The following is a 22,651-nucleotide window of genomic DNA, read 5'->3' as shown; positions in this document are numbered from 1 at the left end:
GTGACAATGTTGTTTTCCATTAGCTCATCAGCATCCAAAGAGGCATCACTATCTAAGGGATTGGCTGTCAGCTGTCTCCAGGTGGACAGGAAGTGGCCTGGATTGTGGTGTCCTGGCTGCAGCGACGACCCCGTGCATGGGGGTTCTGTGGACCATTAGAGGAACAAATTGAGTGCGTCAGGGTATGCCACAAAATGTTGTGCCAACAAGTGCACTGCACAATGTCCATGACATCCTCAAACTGTTCAGATGCAGCTTGTGTCACTTCGAAAGTGTTAGTGATAACCAAAACCTCCTCAACTGTTGGATCTTCTAAACATAATGCCTCCTGATGGACCTCTCTGTCCGGGATAGAACAAACGATGATGTCAAGAATCGGACACTCAGCATACGAGCACGCAATGAGCGCACACAAATTTGCAGTTCCTACTTAGCCCACTGAGGTTGGCTACCATGCTTGATAGAATTGGCCTGGTTTCTTTTGCAGCTGGTGGAACTCCATATGGGAAACCACCATGTGGGTTGGCTTAATACAGGGTGATTCAAAAAGAATACCACAACTTTAAAAATGTGTATTTAATGAAAGAAACATAATATAACCTTCTGTTATACATCATTACAAAGAGTATTTAAAAAGGTTTTTTTCACTCAAAAACAAGTTCAGAGATGTTCAATATGGCCCCCTCCAGACACTCGAGCAATATCAACCCGATACTCCAACTTGTTCCACACTCTCTGTAGCATATCAGGCGTAACAGTGTGGATAGCTGCTGTTATTTCTTGTTTCAAATCATCAATGGTGGCTGGGAGAGGTGGCCGAAACACCATATCCTTAACATACCCCCATAAGAAAAAATCGCAGGGGGTAAGATCAGGGCTTCTTGGAGGCCAGTGATGAAGTGCTCTGTCACGGGCTGCCTGGCGGCCGATCCATCGCCTCGGGTAGTTGACGTTCAGGTTTCATAACTAACCTTTTTCGTAGGACTCTCCATACAGTTGATTGTGGAATTTGCAGCTCTCTGCTAGCTCTGCGAGTTGATTTTCCTGGGCTGCGAACAAATGCTTGCTGGATGCGTGCTACATTTTCATCACTCGTTCTCGGCCGTCCAGAACTTTTCCCTTTGCACAAACACCCATTCTCTGTAAACTGTTTATACCAATGTTTAATACACCACCTATCAGGAGGTTTAACACCATACTTCGTTCGAAATGCACACTGAACAACTGTCGTCGATTCACTTCTGCCGTACTCAATAACACAAAAAGCTTTCTGTTGAGCGGTCGCCATCTTAGCATCAACTGACGCTGACGCCTAGTCAACAGCGCCTCAAGCGAACAAATGTACAACTAAATGAAACTTTATAGCTCCCTTAATTCGCCAACAGATAGTGCTTAGCTCTGTCTTTTGTCATTGCAGAGTTTTAAATTCCTAAAGTCGTGGTATTCTTTTTGAATCACCCTGTATAATAAGTACTAAGCAAGTCACACATTTCAGAAAATGACAACACTGATGCGTCTTTCAATGCTGCAAGTTTTTGAAGCAAATGAAACATCTCAGATGCAATCCACAACAAGGAAAAAATCTTTTTGCAACAATCGATCCTGTATCTGAAATGCTATGAAATGAGGTTGCAGACATCACACACCTGTTTCATAATCTTCCTTTGTTTCCTGAAATGGTGGAAAAGCTGGGGAGGGGGGGGGGGGGGGGGGGCATCAGCCGCAATGTCTGGGGGCTGGTGCTCAAGGGATCTACTGTAAAATATAGTTAAAAGAGGGACTAACTCAGCTACAAATTTAGTATAAATTCTGATAGGTTTTCCATTGCACCTTGAAGCTTTGTTTAATTTTATTGATTTGAACTGTCTCTCAACACCACTGACACTAATATCTATAGCACTCATTTTTGCAATGGTGCAAGAATTAAATTAGTGAAATACCCTTGATATTTCACTTATAAAGGAACATTTGAAAATAGAGTTCACCATTTCTGTTTTTGGTCTGATACTCTCAGTTTTAGTCCCAGCCTCATTCATGAGTGTTTGGACACTAATTTTGGTATCATCAGGACGGCAAGGATGGCACACTGTGTTTCTGTATTGACTACTGATGGCTGAACAAAATCATGAAAAACAATGTCTACCCCTCGATGTGCACTGAAGACACCCTAGACTGTTTGAGAGGAGCAAAGTCTTTCTCAGCTGTGGACATGCACACAGGCTACTGACAAATCATGGTTGACAAGGCTAACTGGGAAAACACTGCCTTCATAATTCTTAATGACCTCTATGAATTCAAAATGATGAACCATATAATGCTGCAGCTATATTTGAATGTATGATGGGCAACATATTTCAGCACCTTAAATGTATTTGCTATCTGGATGAAGTGATATTTTTTTGATGGTATTTGAAGGACATATAAGCCACTGAACAATCATGCCGATGAGTGTTCAAACTGCTGGTCTCTGCCTCAATGTGAAAAAGCATCTCTTTACCATCAGAGAAACAAAACTCTTGGGGCACCTAGTTACTGATGACTGAGTCTGTCCCAACATTGAGAAAATAAGAACAGCTGAAGGTGTTCCAACTTCCTGGTACATTTGTGATGTGAGCAGTTTTCTTGGAATGTGCCCTTACTACTGGTGATTCATGAAAAACTCCTGTGCAAAAGCATGTCTGTTGCAAGTACTACTGCAGGGAGTCAACCAATTTTCTGAAACAAGGTGCAAGAAAGATCTTTTCTTAATCTTAAAAAGGCATTAATGTCTTCTCCAGCCCTAGCATTGCACGATAAGCGTGATGACTTTATCAGCTATGGAATAGGTGCAGTTCGAGTACTAATCCAGGAAGGCGTCGAATAGGTGATAGTTTATGCTTCCAGAATACTCTCCAAATCTGAAAGGAACTACTCTGCAACTGAGAAATAATGCTTTGCAGATGTTTGGGTCATTAACAAGTTCCAACTGTATTTACTTGGCATAACATTCACTATTGTGAAGACCACCATTCTCTATCTTGGCATCAGGTCACTGATGAGATGGACATTGAGGCTTCGGGAGTATATTGTTGCATTGGTATATAAAAATGGATGCAAATTCATGGATGTTGATTGCCTTTCAAGGACTCTTAGCAACAGAATACAGCAGCATGGACAAAATCTCAGTCATCGCTGTATTAAATGACATTGATTTTGAACAGTGGGAAGACCCGGCATTGTTGAAAACCATAAAAGCCTTGAAGAATGAAAAACCAACACTTAACAAACATAACACTTTATAAGAAGAAATACAATCCAGTTGAGCTGAAATGGTTGTTTGTCATCCCAGTTCATCTACAGCACTCCAACATCTGGTCACCTGGAATTTGTGAAGTATCTAGAGAGAAACCAGGCACAGGCAACACTGGCCAGGTCTCTACTGATCCTTTAGACATTATGTGAACCACTGTAGGGAAAGCCAGTGATGGAATCCTGTGTCACAATTACCTCCAGGGCACCTGATACCAATTCTGCCAGCAGCAGCACCATTTCACCAAACTGGAACTGACCTCTTGCAGAGGTTCCCAAATTTGACAAATGGGAATTGATGGATAATAGCCTGTACTGACTCTCTCACCATCTCAACTATCAGCAAAGCTCTCAAAATTTCATTGTTCCTTGTAGAAGACATTATTCTGAAGCACAAAGCACCCCATGAGATGATCTCAGATTGCGGAAAAGTTTTTTAGTTGAGACTAGTTTCAGAGGTAATTTCACATGCTGACATCACCCACAGGATGACAACTGGCTACCATCCACGGACGAATGGTCTCACAGAATGCTGTAATAAGATGTCGGCAGGTATACTCTCAAATGACGTTTCAACTGGACGACACTCAGGCTGACTGTGTGAAACACCTCATCAACCTGACTGAAGAAGAAAACAGCTGGCTTGAGTATGGACCCCGGATACCCAAGAGACAGGCGAGAGTGTTTTAATGCCAAGCACTGGCTAGTGAGATATAGGCCAGTAGACTTGGTATGCCTGTGCAGAAAGTGGGACTATCAGAAAAGTTAATAAAGTGTCGATTGTCGGCTGTCACATTCAAAGTTGACGATTAGTACTCATCATAAAGAAGACTAAGACTACAGCATGGAGATGCCACCCACGTCCTCCATGTGAGGCCCTACTACAGTCCTGATGAGTACATTGAAAATGGGGGCTTCTTGTTCAATGACCCTGAAGACCTTCTTGACAATCGCAGAGCCTTGATGCTTGTCATAAAGAAGAGCACGTGACAACATATCCAGTAGGCAAGGGTCTGACCATGCTGCCACACGAAAACTAGATCCAGGATACTGTATACGGCACCAAAACAATGGGTTGCTGTTTTTTGAGGAAAGGGAGCAATGCCATGAGCTGTACTGGATGCAATGTGGCACAGCAGTCACCACCACCAATTACTTGTTATTTAGTATTTATCACTTCTGAAAGGTCATCAAAATTTCTTATATGTGTAATGTTTGCATATTCTTGAATATTCCATGCTTGTATAAACAGTAGACCACTCTGCCCTGGAGGACAGTTGTGTTCTAGCTGTATGTTAGTGTTTGCATTAAATGTGCATTCAGTACTAAGTGTTGTACTACGTTGATGGCTCTGATTTTGGATTTGGACTTGGACTTGATTCTGTTTACAATAGGACAATAACAAGAGTGAATTTATCTTGAAGTCGATACTAGAAGTAGAAATAACTTCCATACAGATTAGGCATGTGCCTTGAGGGTTCAGGATGGAGTTTTATATTCTGGTGAAAAAGTCTACAACATGTTACAGGTGAGCATTGGGCAGAAAATTCAAATCCCACAATATATTTAAAAACAAAGTAAAAGAATATGTCGTCCTCCTAAAAGTTACCAGAATAATTTGACTCAGAAATTCTCACTACCTGCTGACAGTTTCCTTCTTATTTCATAGATGCACACTGCAATAGCCAACAATATTTAGAGAGTTCGTATTTCGTTTATAAATCTGTAAGACTTTCAACAACATTTTGTTCCTGAATGTTTTTGTATCAGGTCAGCATAATACTGTAATCTGTGAGCATTCTTTCAACTAGCATTTTATTTATTATCTAAGTACTTCATACAAAATCTTAGCTCTTTTATTAACAGAATGCACTACATCCAAGTTTCCTAATTTATATCAAGGAACATTAGACCCATATGGGGTTCATTAGTTCTCCTGCATAATCACAATGGGTGTAAATGAAATAAAAACGTTTACATCATGTTTGCTGTTTTCAATTAAATTTTCAATTTTGTAATACGACAAATTTAAAGCTTAAATATACTATCGTCATTGGAAGCATGTTTGCTGAAGCACTGTCATGTTTAATTAAGGATGTGTGTGTGTGTGTGTGTGTGTGTGTGTGTGTGCGTGCGTGTGTAGGGGCGCGCAAAAATTTTTATAGGCTAAGTACTTACAAGCTCAAATTAAGAACACTACAAATACCAATGAAACTAATAACTAATTCTGTAGCTGATGAATAATGCACTAGAAATATGCAATACTGTTCCTTTACTTACCAGGTGATGGGAGGGTAACAGAGCTAGATGTACTCGTCGATATGGTGACAATATTTCCCACAGCACTGGAACCTGGTGGAGAGATGGGAGCACGACTATGAGGTTGGCCACTAAGGATGAGTGATGATGGTCTCTGTGTTGTATTTGGTGAACCACAAGCTGAGACAGTTTTTACCACAGGCACACTCAAAGAACGTTGAAGGATACTTGGAGAACCAGGTGCTCCTGAGCTCGACATAATGATCACCTGTAATGATTCATTTCCATCAGAATAATAACTATGCAAAAATATACACATATAATAATTTTTTGTTTCTTTGAAAGGAAAAATAAAAATAAAAAGGCATTCAGCAGCTTAAATATATAGCCACTGCCTCATGACCTGCAAACATGTTTGAGATGTTGTGTCCACTTGCAGTGTAGAAAGTCACTTAATCTCCATGTCAAATTGGTACTGCCACATTTTCTCTGCAGTCACAAGACCATATATTGATTCTGTTATGCCACAGCTCTGCTGAGCATAGTAGAAGGAACTTGTGCCCAATTCAGCAGCCAGATGACATGGAACAGTGGTGCAAGAAGCCACAATGGTGTGTGTTCTTGCACAAGAAGCTGTATTTGGACTATCTACACACTGCAGAAGTCATGATCTGGGGCTACTGAAAAGCGAAGCTGTGACATTGTCATAGCAGACCATTAAGTACCACTGAATATGGGAAGGCGTGGGCCACAAAGGCAGTGATGTCATCATTGCTCAATTACTATACCTCAAGCCTCACACCCAGCTGGAAAGGAAAGTACAGCTACTTCAGAAGTAGTGATGGAATGACTTTACACAAATACTGCTCATTTTAGACAACCAGTTTCAGGCACCACCAGGAGCCAGCTACAAGCACAAGTCTACACCGGTCAACATCCCCAAATACATCATCAAGCCATCTCCGCTATCTGTGTGGCTGTCTGAGTCTGAATGCTGCCGACAAGGTGTCTTCTAGCTGGCCAGCCACCTGCTGGGTAACTTCCATCCACTGGAGGCTACTTACCTCAGGAATCTGCAGTTTGTATCTGAGCCATTTAGCAGCCCAGCTGCTGTTCATTAAAAAAAAAAGGTTCAAATGGCTCTGAGCACTATGGGACTTAACTTCTAAGGTCATCAGTCCCCTAGAACTTAGAACTACTTAAACTTAACTAACCTAAGGACATTACACACATCCATGCCCGAGGCAGGATTCGAACCTGTGACCGTAGCAGTCGCGCGGTTCCAGACTGTAGCGCCTAGAACCGCTTGGCCACCCCGGCCGGCGCTGTTCATCACTTAGGTGGAGGTGGGGAGGGGGCGTGTGAGAGGGGAATCCACACAGTCATCTGCACCAAGCTCCATGGTTTGACACTCTGTGCCTTGGCACATCCTGCACTGAGTTGGGCGTATACTTAGCCAGCACGATCAAACTTGTGGAGTCTGTTGTAGTGGAGGGCTGATCGACTGCTTGGGCGCTGATGCAACATTGCACCAGTGGAGAGCTGACCATATAACTTCACTGCCTGCTAGCCGAGGTGACACCACTTGAGTGATGTGACAAAAGATCGTTTGCTGACTTAGCACATTTCACTGAGCGAGGTCAGCCAGCACCTTGGGGGTGATATGCTAATGTATTCTCGCACCAAATAGATGGAGAATGTTAGACATCCACTTCGTACCTATATAGGACACCACAGAAAGCATAAATGGGGGGGGGGGGGGGGGGGAGGGGCGGCTGAAGGCCTCCCTAACAATAGCAGCCCAGCTCCACCACCCACAGTAAATGTCATATACCCATAACCTCTATGAGTGGTGCAGACGTGTTTCTGCCACAGACAGCTGCACCAAAGATGGCGTCAAGAGCCACAGCGGGCACCATCTAGAATGCGGCAGGGAGAGTGGACTGACTGATTTCTACTCTCCCCTCCCATGTTTTGTGTGGAAGGGTTATAACTGAGAGACGAGACTGCCATAGGAACTTAAGGATGAAGTTTATTAAACATGACAGAACTGTAGAGCATTCACAGTTTTGAGGTACTACTAGTGAGGATTACAGTGGCAGGCATCTAGAGAGGTGCATCCAGTGCCACCGGCTGTGCCACAATGCACCATTTACACAGGCAGCATCAGTTATTTGTGACGTGCTGCAGGCACGGGCATTATGCTGAACAATGTATTGAATCAAGATGTTTAATGATTAGACATAAAGATTAGAGGTAGTAGTGTTTTAAAGCTACTGCTGCCTATGTTGTTGTGGTTTTTGTTGTTTCTCTACTCCATTTTTGTGTACTGGATAGAGGTTCCACAATGTCTCAGTCAAGGCTACTTGCAGTTACAATACAAGAAGCAGTGCAAACTTTCCTATGACAGGCAGCTCAGTTGAGAACTGATAACTGGGAACTATAAATGACTGAATGCTGCAAGACTGGAGAGGGCCTTGTCCAGTTTGACTGATCCCTCATTTCAGATGCTGCCTCATTTCAGCCGCTGCTAGTCTGGTTAGTCCCTTCTTGGGCAAGGCAACAGAGGATGTGTTTCTGGACAGAAGGGCAGTTCTTGCAGATAACCAAGTTGCACCTGATAGGGGAAGAAAAGATATACATCATGTATCATGTAGACTTACGAAATGCCCTTCAATTTGAGAAACTTAAAGAGGGTATGGTGCAGCATTATAAGAAACAGAATACTTCCAGATTGTTCCATGGGCAACTAAATGGGATATCACAGGGGTATATTGAGTTGGTAGAAAATTTTATGGACAGAATAAGAAAGATTAATGCCAGAAACTACCAACTGACAGGGAATGATGAAACAAACAAAATTATTCTGCAGGAAGCAGAACATAGGGCATTAAATGCTTTCCTAACAGAACAGCTGCCTGATATGTTGAGAACAGTGTTTGGAGAATCCCCAAACCACCTCAATGGCACCATCAGGGTGGCCACAGAACCCAAAGAGATAGACAAAGTACACTACTGGCCATTAAAACTGCTACACCACGAAGATGACATGCTACAGACACAAAATTTAACCGACAGGAAGAAGATGTTGTGATATGCAAATGATTAGCTTTTCAGAGCATTCACACAGGGTTGGCACCAGTGGCGACACCTACAACGTGCTGGCATGAGAAAAGTTTGCAACAGGTTTCTCATACACAAACAGTAGCTGACCAGCGTTGCCTGGTGAAACGTTGTTGTGATGCCACGTGTAAGGAGGAGAAATGCGTACCATCACGTTTCCGACTTTGATAAAGGTCGGATTGTAGCCTATTGCGATTGCGGTTTATCGTATCGCGACATTGTTGCTCGCGTTGGTCGAGATCCAATGTTAGCAGAATATGGAATCGGTGGGTTTAGGAGGGTAATACGGAATGCCGTGCTGCATCCCAATGGCCTCGTATCACTAGCAATCGACATGACAGGCATATTATCCGCATGGCTGTAACAGATCATGCAGCCACGTCTCAATCCCTGAGTCAACAGGTGGGGATGTTTGCAAGACAACAACCATCTGCACGAACAGTTCGACGATGTTTGCAGCAGCATGGACTATCAGCTCAGAGACCATGGCTGCGGTTACCCTTGACACTGCATCACAGACAGGAGCGCCTGCAATGGTGTACTCAACGACGAACCTGGGTGCATGAACGGCAAAATGTTATTTTTTTTTTGATGTATCCAGGTTCTGTTTACAGCATCATGATGGTCGCATCCATGTTTGGCGACATCACAGTGAATGCACATTGGAAGCATGTATTCGTCATCACCATACTGGCGTATCACCCGGCGTGATGGTATGGGGTGCCATTGGTTACATGTCTTGGTCACCTCCTGTTCGCACTGACGGCACTTTAAACAGTGGACATTACATTTCAGATGTGTTACGACCCGTGTTTCTACCCTTCATTCGATCCCTGTCAAACCCTACATTTCAGCAGGATAATGCACGACCACATGTTGCAGGTCCTGTACAGGCCTTTCTGAATACAGAAAATGTTCGACTGCTGCCATGGCTAGCACATTCTCCAGATCTCTCACCAACTGAAAACATCTGGTCAATGGTGGCCGAGCAACTGGCTCGTCACAATACGCCAGTCACTACCCTTGATGAACAGTGGTATCGAGTTGAAGCTGCATGGGCAGCTGTACCTGTACACGCCATCCAAGCTCCATTTGACTCAATGCCAGGTGTACCAAGGCCGTTATTATGGCCAGAGGTGGTTGTTCTGGGTACTGATTTCTCAGGATCTATGCACCCAAATTGCGTGAAAATGAAATCACATGTCAGTTCTAGTATAATATATTTGTCCAATGAATACCCGTTTATCATCTGCATTCCTTCTTGCTGTAGCAATTTTAATGGCCAGTAGTGTAATAAAAGTACACGATAAAAGGAGCCTCTTCTCTACTGATGGAATGTTTTATCGATGATGGCACTTGGGTCACATTCAGAGGCTGTGTTGCCAATTGCAGTGTAAAAAGTATGATGGAGTGGTTGGGAACTGAGAGAAGGATTGTAGAAGTAAGAGGCAAAATGGGCAAGGACAAACTATATAAGTAACTGTCCTTTAAACAACATTGGGAATTTCTAATCTTCCGGATGGCATTCTCAGGAAGTTTCGATGATATGAATACACACATAGTGAGAATGTTGCTTAATTGGTGTAATAGCAGGAAGAGAGCATAGATTATTATTAGACACAAGGCCTCGCGTGTTTGTAGTAAGTCTGGACCTCTAGAGGGAGAGATAGTTATCCTCCATAATATAGCCTATATGGGGTATGGAATAATGATGTAGGGTCACTAGGTACACCGTATTAGGTTTTCAGGTTGGAGCAAAACAGGTCTGGGAAGGTATAGAAGTTTTGCCCCATGCAGGTGAAGGGTACTACACAGTCTTAACAGCTAGATTTCCTGTATAAACACCACATACAAATTTAACTTTGGAAATGTAAGGTGGAACTCGGTGGGACACTGTTCCAATTGGAAGAAGCTGTTGCTAATGATGTTCGGCCGCAACGTCCCTACTTCATTGAGGGCAAACCACCTAAACTGCAAGCAAAGCCATTACAATACAATTTGCATGATACAGTGCCACAAGGCACAGGAAAATTACTTTATGTGAACATGGAAACAGAAATACCTGTAAACATATTGCGTGTGAACCACTGGAAGAGAATGATGTATTGGATGCATGCTGATGTTTTGTATGTAAGAGTGTCATACACATACAGGAAGTGGATGGCAAATGAGTGGTTTCTGTCAATGTGGATTAATTTTTGTGCCAACCTACTACTGCAGTGGATGACCGCTAACAACAGATTATGGCTCGGAGGAACCCTGACAGCAATGCAAGCATGTTGAATAATGCTTTTCGTGCACCTGCAGAATGTCGTGATATGAACCAAAGTGTGCACAATAGGCTGCATGAGGCACAACTCACTCCCGACGTCCATAGCGAGGTCCATCTTCGCAACTACAACACTATACAGCTCGGTACAGATGGACCCAACAACATACAGAATGGACCGCTCAGGATTGGAATCATGTTCTCATCAACGATGAGTGTCGCATATGCCTTCAACCAGACAATCATTGGAGACTTGTTTGGAGGCAACCCGGTCAGGCTGAACGCCTTAGACACACTGTCCAGCATGTGCAGCAAGGTGGAGGTTCCCTGATGTTCTGGGGTGGCATTGTGTGGGGCTGACGTATGCTGCCGGTGGTCATGGAAGGTTCCGTAACGGCTGTATGATACGTGAATGCCGTTCTCCGACCAATAGTGCAACCATATCAGCAGCGTATTGGCGAGGCATTCATCTTGATGGATGACAATTCGCGCCCCCATCGTCCACATCTTGTGAATGACTTCCTTCAGGATAACAACATCACTTGACTAGAGTGGCCAGCATGTTCTCCAGACATGAACACTATCGAATATGTCTGGGATAGATTGAAAACAGCTGTTTATGGATGACATGATCCACCAACCACTCTGAGGGATCTATGCCAAATTGCTGTTGAGGAGTGGGACAATCTGGACCGACAGAGCCTTGATGAACTTGTGGACAGTATGCCACGACGAATACAGGCATGCATCAATGCAAGAGGACATGCTACTGGGTAGTAAAGGTACTGGTGTGTACAGCAATCTGGACCTAAAAAGGGTGTAAATGATGCTTAAGTTGATCACTATTCCAATTTCCTGTACAGGTTCCGAAACTCTCGGAACTGAGGTGATGCAAAACTTTTTTTGGTGTGTGTAGTAATAGCTTTTCAAATTTTCAGCACAAATTTCAACAACCAAAACTGTAGTTTCATTAACCATGAGTTCGTGTGTTAAATGAGAAACTAACAAACATGTGATACTTTTTGCATGAAACAGTATGTCTTCATATGATCTTCATGTCATCATACGACATACAACAATATATCAAAACACATTTTATCATTGTCAAGAGGTCTATTCACTTTCTATTAATTACATCTAGAAATAACAACTGTTATGACTCATTCCCACAGACATGCACAACACTACAGAGGAAGATCAATGGTTAATATCCCGTCAGTGATGAGATAATCAGTGACTAGGCTCCAGCTCAGAACAGAAAAGGATGGATAAGAAAAATCAAGTACATCATTTTCAAAGGAACTATCGAAAACATAAATCAGATGGGCATTCAGAGAGATCAGTAGCTTAACTACTATGTCAGCTTGCTCAACTGCTACAAAAACTGTACAAAACTGAAATGAAGTGTAATTCAGAGATGAATACAAATACAAGAGAAAGCAATTGAACACACAATGTCAGCTGCCCAAAAAATAGGAAATCCTGTTTTATAGTAATTACATCAAAACTATTGTGCTACTTTCTTGACTTGCTTACAACACTACATGTTACTGGACACTGAAAACATATATTACGATGTTCACAAAACAATCACTGATTGTAAACAACCACCTGTTTCCATTTAGCACAGAAATATCATTCTGTATTGCTATCTCTTGACTCAAGCCACCAGTGTTTTTACAAAGTGTATGTTTCATTACATAATACTAAAAACTCCAAATTGCTTAACCACATTCTCTGCTGGTAGTTTTACTTCCACCATGCAAATCTAAAATATACCTTATCCAAACTTTTACAGCTCTCTCCAGTAGCCACATAATGATATTCACATTGTTAATTGAGCAAGAATAGATCTTAATTTTGTTGTACACCCAAAAGTTATTCATAGAATCTTGGTCTACTTCTCACTAAAGCTTTGCAGCTGTATGTATGAGGAAAATAGCAAGCTACTTCTTGGTACCATAATTCTTTCTCCCCATTCCTGTTCTATTTGTGAACAATGCACAGAATGAATGACAGAGAGTGAGCCTCCATACCCGAGCTTGAATTTCTCTGTTTTTACCATCATGGTCATTTTGCAAGAAATATGTGACATAATGCTGTGTTACCTGACTATTCTTAGAATGCATGCTTCCAGACTCTTAACAGTAAAACTATCTCTGATGCACAATGCCTCTCTTGTAGCATCTGCCACTGGAGGTGGATGAGCATCTCTGTGGTGTTTATGTGCTTATTAAATGAAGCTATGAACAAATGCACTGCTCTTCTTTAGATATTTTCTAGGAATCCTTTGTGGTAAGGTCCCCAGACTGCTAAACAATACACAGGGATCGAATGAACCCTGGACTGATAAACGATACTCATAGATCGAATGAATGAGAGTTTGTAAAGTAGCTTTTTTGTGTGTGAATTACATTTCCTTAAGATTCTTCCAATGAATCTCTGTCTTACACCTTAGGTCACTCTGGATGCATACATCTACCTATATATTTTAAGGTTGTTACCGTTTCCTGTGATTGAACATGAACTGTGTCATCAAAGAATGTGGTACAAAAAGATTATATTTATGGATTTCCCGATGTACTGGTAATGCCCATTTACATTGGTGCATTATGTCTTAAGTTAGTTAGTGATTAGAATACATTCATGAAGTGTCACTATGGAATGGCTCTAAGATACTCAACTACAGCAATAAAAACCTCTTAGGAATCTATGGCAGCTGTAAATTGGTACTTTGTGAACACTGAAGTCAGAAGGTAGTTGTCGCAACAATTTATAGTTGAAATCCACTAGTTTCTCATTTACCACAGCATCTTTGTGCCAAGTGCTGTCCCCATGGAATATGATTTTTTAAAATCCAGAACACTTATCACACAAATTGCTCAAAATTTTTTATATATCTCTTTATGTCTGCACTTAGATTCAAAGGGAGCAGGTAATGAAAGCATAAATCTTATGAAACTAGAAAAGATTTGTGAAACTTTGGAAAGTGCTTGCATCCTCCTCAACCAGTCCAACAATATGACAGTGCCCTTTCTGAGGTTATCCAGTGTGGGAGAAAGATGCACTTCAAGTTCCAACTGGAATGAAGCACACTCAATCAGGTTCACGTCGGTAGATAATAAAGACCATTCCATTCAGTTGATTCCTGCCTCCTGGAAGAAGATATTCACTATGCGTGCACTGTGTGATTGGGTATTGTCATCAAGAAAGATGAAACCTTTGCCAAAATGTTGAGCATAAGAATGGGCAATAGGTACAAGATACTAGTTCTGATACTTCACAGTGCTTAAATTACCTTCAACAGCAATGAGAAGCACCCAACATAAGTAAGTGCTACCAGTCCAAAACCTATGGGATTGCATGCCTGAGATGTGCATTGGTCCCTGACCAGATCGTCTCTGCACATTCCAAAACAATCATCAGGCATAAGACCAATTGTGAACATGATGATAGAGACCACAGGATGCCACTGATCCAGGCTCCATTCCAGATGTTCCCCCTTGTCCACCTTTTCTATTCTATGCATGATGTGGTTAGAGGGTTTGTATGTTTGTTCATATCGGATACCTAGGTGAGCTCAATGGATCGTGTGGATATGACTGTGTATTATCTGTGTCAACACAGCTGTCCGAACTACTGTCAAAACAGCAGTCTGCAGTTCTGTTGCATTTTCTTTGGGCTGCCTGCCAGCCATAATTTTGTATGTAGTGGTCATCAGTGCAAGGCAGATCTTAAACATTTTGTATTTTACGATAGTAACTGAATTTTCAAATGGATTTGCTGAGATTGATGTCAACTCGGTGGGCAATTTCTGTGCTATCCTTTTTGCTGTAAAGCAAGGATGTGCACAAGATACGAGCTTTAAATGAACCTTTGAGGCACGCTGACAGACTGAATAATGTACGCAAGTCACATTCTCGCATCCGCAATTGGAGACTGCAAACCCAGGGTGGCTACTCAAACCTGAAAAGAGAGAGAGAGAGAGAGAGAGAGAGAGAGAGAGAGAGAGAGAGAGAGAGAGAGAACTCCAGGTGTGAGGATGAAGATGGTGTCAAGAAGTTCCAGATAAATTATTAATGGTGAGTGGGGTGGGGGTTAAAGTCATATCACAATAATGGCTTTTCTTTCCTCTCAACTAAGCTATACAAACTACAGTTTTAAAGATTGATAATTTACATCGTATTTTAGAATTTGTGATTCATAAAAGTCAATATAACTAAACTTTGAAACTAGGTTAAAAATGCAGAATTCCCTGAGACTTTATGAAATTCCTTGAGACTCCCTGAGATTTCCCGGATTTTTCCACATAAAATGCAATTCCCTGAGAATTTTGTTTTCCAGAAGTAGCCATCCTGAAACTCAGCTAAAATACACTGAGAAAGCACGTTTATTTTTACCTATGTTACACAGGTAACTATATGTAGCAGTCCTATAGTTGACAGAGTACTGAGAGATTTCCAATAAATAAATACTTAAAAAACACGAAGAAACTAAGCAATAATGAGAATGGTACAAAACTTTTTGAGCATTTTCTTTTGTTTTATTCAGTTTCTCAACAAGTCTAGCATAGTATTTACAAGTCTGGTAGGTAATCTACCCCATCAGTCCAAAAAGCTTCAAGACTGGATTAAACAAAAAAAAGTTAAGATGGCAATTTTAATGCTTCAAGTGTTATATAGAGTCTGCCCCATTTGAGCACAACACACAGAGCATTCCATTCATAAACCCACGTGAAATTTTCATAAAAGTCTTGTAGGATATTGCTCAACTTGCACTTTACAATGGTTTGAACACTGATTATATCATCAAAGCATTGACCTTTCATATGATTTTTTGCACTTTGACATTTTGTGGTAGGTGTGTATTGATAACAGCAAGTCTCATCAATCTCATGTTTTTTTAAGAACTGTCCACATTTCGCATTTCAATCAAGTCGTGACAAGGGTCTGTGTGTCATCATTCTTGTTTGGGAGTCAAGCTGTTGGGATAAACATGGTACACACTTCTGGGTAATGTCTTTAATACTTGATTTGTAAATGTCGCTCCATTGCAATTTGTGACAACATCATTGACAAACTACAGTTGTACATCCACTGCTTAACATTTCCATCTCACAACTGATTGGTCGAATGCACATTTGTTGTTTACAGTTGTTAGTTCAACCTGCCACCACAGTTGCTGCACTGATGGCACTTACACGCCATGAATAAAATCAGTCTCGGTACATTTAAATGGATGGTGTACAATATTTTGCTTTTCATAAAACAATGACCATAAGCTTCCAGCAGATGAGAAATCTTTGCCTCTCTTTCAATATGTTTATGTGTTAGCTATTTCATTCACCTTTCATTCCTCATGCTCAAATACATTTTGAGTATGTTTCAATATTTCCATCTGCAGTTGCTGTTGTGGGGCATACTTCATGAAGTTCAACAGAACTATGACTACATCAATTTCGCTGTGCATTTATTTTAACTGTCAAAAATGAACAAGCAGATTTCTTTAAAACATCCACCAACTTTGGATTACTTTCACTGTTGATAAACTGTCCAAAACACCATTGCAGTGTATTCCACTTTCTTCACTGAAGGAAGGAAACAAAATGAAACCACTTTAAAAAATCTACAGATCAAAGTAACCATTGAGTTACATTACTGTGCAATCAAAATTACAAAAACAAATTGTCACTGATTTCAATACCACCTCTCCGGCAAGCTGGAAACTAATCAGCTAGACCTTGCATTTTTTTTAACACAAATCAAAATACAAAAATCTTTGTACACTTTTTCCCTAAAAATACATGGGGATTCTTCCATCGGCTACTAACTTATTTGCATTTCACTGAGATGCTCCAATATACGTTTCAGAATTTGAAATCACAGTTAGCTATGAATCTTCTACTAGTGACATTTTTAAGGTAATCTAAATACAGCACCATTACCAGCAATAAGATAAGCAGAAAAGTACTGAAGCACAGTAACCGTCCACTCCACAAGCAACAGCAAAATTACCTTTATGTATTATAAAGTCTCCTGCTATGTCCTTACATAATCTCCAGAACTACTGTAGAAAATAACAGTATGAAAAGGGTAGTCCGCTACTCATCAAATAAGGGAGGTATAGAGTGGTATTCAGGCACAATGAAAAAGACTACTAGATATTATTCAGCTATCAGTCTAGTACTTCATAAAATGTAGAAAAAACAAAACTCATACACTGTCACATAAACGTAACTCACACACATATTGCCATTGTAATCTTTAAGTGCTAATGCCTGATTGATACTGCATCTGAGGTTAGCAGCAAGCTTTGCTGAGGTGAATAATGGGGACACAGAAGAGGTGTGAATCGGAGTAGGGATGGGGGAAGAGGCCAGTTCTGCTTGTGAGTATGTACAGGGAGATGGTAGGGATGTGATATTGGTCTGCTGTTACATGCAAGATCTAAAAGTCTGAATAGCAGTGGAAGAGGTAGGTGGGTGACTGGCGGAGGATTGGAGGGCGGGTCAGAACTAGGGGGTCCAGTTGTCTCTTGGCCACAGTTTGGCAGTGGCCATTGCTGCGGACATCCAGTTTGTTAATTGTCAGGTCCATGTAGAATGTGGCACAATGGCTGCAACTATGTTAGTAGATCACATGGTTGCTTTATCAGGTGCCTTGCCTTTGATGGGGGAGGAGATGCTTGTGATATGACTGCAGTAGGTGGTAGTGGGAGGATGTATGGGACAGGTCTTACATCTATGTCTACTGCAGGGATATGAGTTAGGGGGCAAAGGGTTCAGAACAGGGATGGAATACAGGTGGACAAGGATATTGTGTAGGTTGGGTGGGCAGCAGAAAACCACTGTGAAAAGAGTGGGGAGAATAATGGGGAAGATATTTCTCATTTCAGGGCATAATAATAGGTACCGTATTTACTCGAATCTAAGCCACACTTTTTTTCCAGTTTTTGTAATCCAAAAAACTGCCTGCGGCTTAGAATCGAGTGCAACGGAAGCGGAAGTTCTGAAAAATGTTGGTAGGTGCCCCCACAACTAACTTCTGCTGTCGAATATATGTAGCGCTACACAGGCATGCTTTGTAGGCACAAAGATAAATACTGGCGCCAAAACCTCTGCGTCAGTAAACAAATTTTAAAAAAAAAGGTGGAAGACGAGCTTTTTTCCTCCGCCCCGAGTTTCGACCACTGCATTTTCATACATTATCCAACGGATCAAATACAAATTCCGTATTGTTCATCTTCGAATGTAGCAGAATTTCAATGTACTACGAAAATCCGACTGGCAAGACCGTTACGGATGTTTGTCAATATGGCCAACTCTATGTTCTGAATTTTTTCCTACCTCTGCCTAATAAACTATGAAACTAGAGTGAGACAACAGCAAACGCGGAAGAATATACATATCATGTCATGTTTATATTCGTATTATTCTTATGCCTAGTAGTGATACAGTGAGAAATGAAGCACGGCAACTGACTAGATTTTGAAATCCAAGATGACTCTAATTTCTGTGCAGAATTTGATGTACTAAAGAAACGGCCGCAAAGATTTTCAAACAGAGAAAAATTTTCGCCTAACTCTCATTCAGAACATGTTCTATCATGCGCAGTCTATTCTTGTTCTTGTTGATCATTATCAAAGAAAGCAGCAGTGTAAGTAACAACAAATAGCAGTCTCTTGCCATTGTTTCGATAATTATACGATTCCTCTCTCTCTCTTTTTTTTTTATTTATTTTTTTTTTTTTATTGTAAGCGGCGGTAGCGCACACAAAAGCAACCCACGCCGCGAGCGGTGACAGGCCGTAAACACGCACTATCAGAATGCGACAAACAATGCCTGACACAGTACAGTAATTCATTTTCAGATTAGAGTGACGTAAACACCTATAACAAAGAAAACGGCACTTATCAGATCAAAGCAAAATAAGCAATCAATTCAAACCAAATGAAGCACGCGAAAAAGGAAGCGTACCCGTATAAATATGGACGGAGCGCCTGACGCATAGCAATGGCTACCTGGTAAAGCTTAACTGCAAAGCTTACGACTCGAACCAAACTACTGTAGCTGTATCGTTATTCATTCGACCTAAATTGTGTCTCATATTACAATGGACCAACTTTGTTTCGATTTGGAGGTGCGGCCTAAAACTTTTCTCTCCTCTTGAATTTCGAGTCTCAAATTTCAAGTGCGGCTTAGATTCGGGAATTTTTTTTCCCTTTATTTCGAGTCTCATTTTTCAGGTGCGGCTTAGATTCGAGTGTGGCTTAGATCCGAGTAAATACGGTAGTCAAAACCCTAGCAGAGTATCTGATTCGTTTCTCCAGTCCTGGGTGGTACTGAGTTACAACAGGTCGCTGCTTTCTGGACGAACAGTATATAGAAATCTTTTTAACTATTTTTCACTGCTCTACACACACACACACACACACACACACACACACACACACACACAGCTATCTGTACTGTATTTACTTGTGTTTGGGATGTGGTATAAGGAGCAACATCAAAGAGCAGCGAAGCCTGACATGACTTATACATATCTATACCTATTATAAATTAAAGTTCCCATCATATTTTTCTGTCTGTGTGTGAAGACCAACCTCAGGAACTGCAGAGACTTTGATACAGTTTTTGTGGTACTGACAGTGACTTTGTTGATCGTACATCGCATGCCGTACACATCTCCGCATAAGAAAATACATTTAAAAAGGCCACCAGTGCACCAGTGTGAGCCTGATTCTCTCCAGGACTCACCATCTCCCTATGGGTGGTGCTATGGATGCTGCTAGAGGAGGCTGCCTTCAATTTACCTCACTGCATGTATGTGTCTTTTTAAGATGTCGCATAACTGGCTCTGTCCATGTCTCAAAAGACTTGCAGAGACAACAACTACTATCAACTAGTGCAACAGCACTGATATTCAGTGACAGAAACTCTTACCCAGTGACCACAATTATTGCATAGACAACTCAATTATTGTGCGAGTACTAGAGTAAGCGTGAGACTCTATGTTATGTATAACTTAAATTAGCTTGTATACACGGAAAATAAATATGCTCATGTTTTACTCATTTACTGAATGTCTTATGCCACTTCTTACAACTACAAACACAACAGACATTTCTGGTGATGGGGTCAGATGCAGGGCAGTTTTGTCATTATACTATGTACCTTCATATTCTAGATAAATGTATTTAATTTCTTGTATGGAATAGCACCCAAAGGAGAACCATCACTTACTGCACTTGTTCAGTTTTGCAGCCAACAAATACAAACATTACCGTCAAGTATTACCAGACTGCTGGTAACACACAAACTTCGAATGAGGTGCAGAAATCTGGCAGCGAATTGCCCCTGTCTCCCTTCCATTAGTCTGATCCAAAGCAAAAGGACTGTCTGGAGTACAAGATGTAGTTGGAGCAATATTTTACAGCCTACAAAATCACATGTGATCTATCCCATTCTTTCTTTTCTTAGGAGTGGGAGTGAACATTTTTAGATTGTGTAGGAAGCTGTTTCCCCAAGTACAGCCCCAACCCTACTCTATGAGGAAGTTGTTTAGAAGTTGGTTGAATTTTTCAAGTCACAGATTCACATAACAAATGTTGGTTTGAAATTTTTTTGTACACATCACCATAGTAATCAATCTTGCAAGGAATAGATCACTAAAGTCAAGGGTAAGGTGAGGACTTGTAAATTTAACTGCATTTGTGGAGCTTCACTTCAATACAAAATGCTTTGCGATGCACTTGAAGAACCTTTCTGACAATGGAATGTGGGCTGAAACTTTACAGCAATGCAATCCTGGTCTCACTGATGTACTTAAAGTAATTGAACCTCAGGAAGTGCAAGACTTTGTTGAACCAGAATTTGGCATGCTTGTTGTTGCAACACTTACAGTGAATAGTTCTATGTGGACCCGGCCACACGTAGCTCATAGTGACAATGCCCGCAAGCAGCAGCACAGGTAGGTGAAACATCGAACCTGTTTTCCTATACGTTTATGCACTCTGCAGTCTTGTGCTGAGTGCTATGTAATGCACGACCACAAACATTGTTTCTTCCTCCAAGCGGAATTCTGACACTGCCAGAAATAAAGACACACACCAAGTGTGCCTGCAAAAGAATTGCAAAATGAGCTCTGATCCATGTATATCCAAAACTGAGAAAACGAAAATCAATATGATCTCACATTCTGAGTCCATCTCCTCATCACTATAGCCACAGAGGTTGTAAACTCAAATAATTGATCAGCAAAATGCTCAGTCAGTCACAAAGCAGACAAAGGCAGTCTTCTGAACGTTGTAACTGACACTCACATTCTGAGAAACAATCACACACTGTTTATATCTTTATAGATTTGCAATCAAAACATACCATTTCAGTTAGATACTGGCATAACATTTCTTAATCAGAATACATATGAACAATCAGGACACCCTAAGCTACAGGAATCATCTCTGGATCTCATGTCCAACAACGGCAAAAATATCTGTTCTTGGACATGCACATTGCAAGTAGAATGTAAAAATGTGAACTACATTTTTTTTATAGTACTATTCACTGCAGTTCTAGTTCCAATATGTTAGGCATGGATGCATTTGATTTCTTTGGTTTAGATATTCAAGATACGTACACCCTATCGATTCTCAAATTTTTCATACCAGTGTTCATTAGTTTAGTGAGAAATATGGGCACTTGTTCAATTGCACAGTGGGACATAAATTTTTAAGCACACATTATGCTCAAAGGCACTGCACAACCAAAGTTTTACCACTCACATCTGATACCTCACCCTATTTGAAACGGTTGCTTCTGAAGCGAAGAGACTGGAAGAAAGTGTTTTGTAACCCATATCTGCTAGTCAATGGGCTTCTCCTCGAGTTATCATGTGAAAACTAGAAGGGAAACCTAGACTTTGTGCATACTTCAAAACTACAGTTAATGCTCAGACAGTTATTGGTGCTCCCCTGCTTCCACTTATCAAGAAGCTTAAAAATCACCTAGCAGGTGGACGATTCTTTTCCACAACTGATTTAACTGATGCTTATCTTCACCTTCCCCTGGATGAGGAAACGAGAAAAAATTTATGGTGGTCAATATGTATGTCAGCTTGTGTTAATCCCAGCATCTTTCTTTCAGAAGTGGATCTGCTCCATTGCTATTTCAAACTTTCCCAAACTAGCGATGTTGAAAGTTCTGTGTTGTTCAAATTATTTGGATAACATCATTGTGCCCGAGCAAACATTGGAACAGCTTCTAAAAAATTTGGAATCTCTTTTTCAAGTTTTAACTGTTGTAGGCCTTAAGCACGATTCACAAAAAAGCCCATTTAAAATACCAAAACTGAATATTTTGGACAGCTCACTGACATCCAAGGTGCTCATCTCTTGACGAAGCATTTAGAGGCCATCTGGACAATACCTTCTCCTAAAAATGTACGGTAACAATAGGCAGTTTAGGTCAACTATATTAAATTAATTCTGAATGCAGTGCAATTGTTGTTTATTTACATAGCCTCTGGTGTAAAACTATTCTTTTCCAATGTGTTTAAGAATGCAAACAGCCATTTCAAAAGTTGAAAAATGCATTGCTTACTCGCCTGTGTCTTATTCGCTACAATTCACAAAATTAATAGTGCTTGCAGTCGATGCAGCATCACATGGAATAGGAGGAATGTTGGAAATACTGAATTCCCTTAGCTTCCA

At 41.0% G+C, this 22,651-nt stretch overlaps 1 protein-coding gene across 3 annotated transcripts in view; it reads right to left on the bottom strand.

Annotated features, from left to right (window-relative positions):
• The window catches only part of LOC126161650 (BRCA2-interacting transcriptional repressor EMSY-like), a 331,217-nt gene that overhangs the window by 180,852 nt on the left and 127,714 nt on the right, over nucleotides 1-22,651 (bottom strand). For all 3 annotated transcript variants that reach the window (XM_049917638.1, XM_049917637.1, XM_049917636.1), the window contains exon 7: nucleotides 5,569-5,815. In XM_049917638.1, coding sequence (XP_049773595.1) covers nucleotides 5,569-5,815 — 247 coding nt within the window. The remainder of the gene's footprint in view (nucleotides 1-5,568; nucleotides 5,816-22,651) is intronic.

This window comes from Schistocerca cancellata, chromosome 2 (genome assembly GCF_023864275.1).
Source record: "Schistocerca cancellata isolate TAMUIC-IGC-003103 chromosome 2, iqSchCanc2.1, whole genome shotgun sequence".
NCBI classification, from domain to species: Eukaryota; Metazoa; Arthropoda; class Insecta; order Orthoptera; family Acrididae; genus Schistocerca; species Schistocerca cancellata.
The sequence above is the reverse complement of the archived record's forward strand: the minus strand, read 5'-3'. Positions and strand labels throughout refer to the sequence as shown.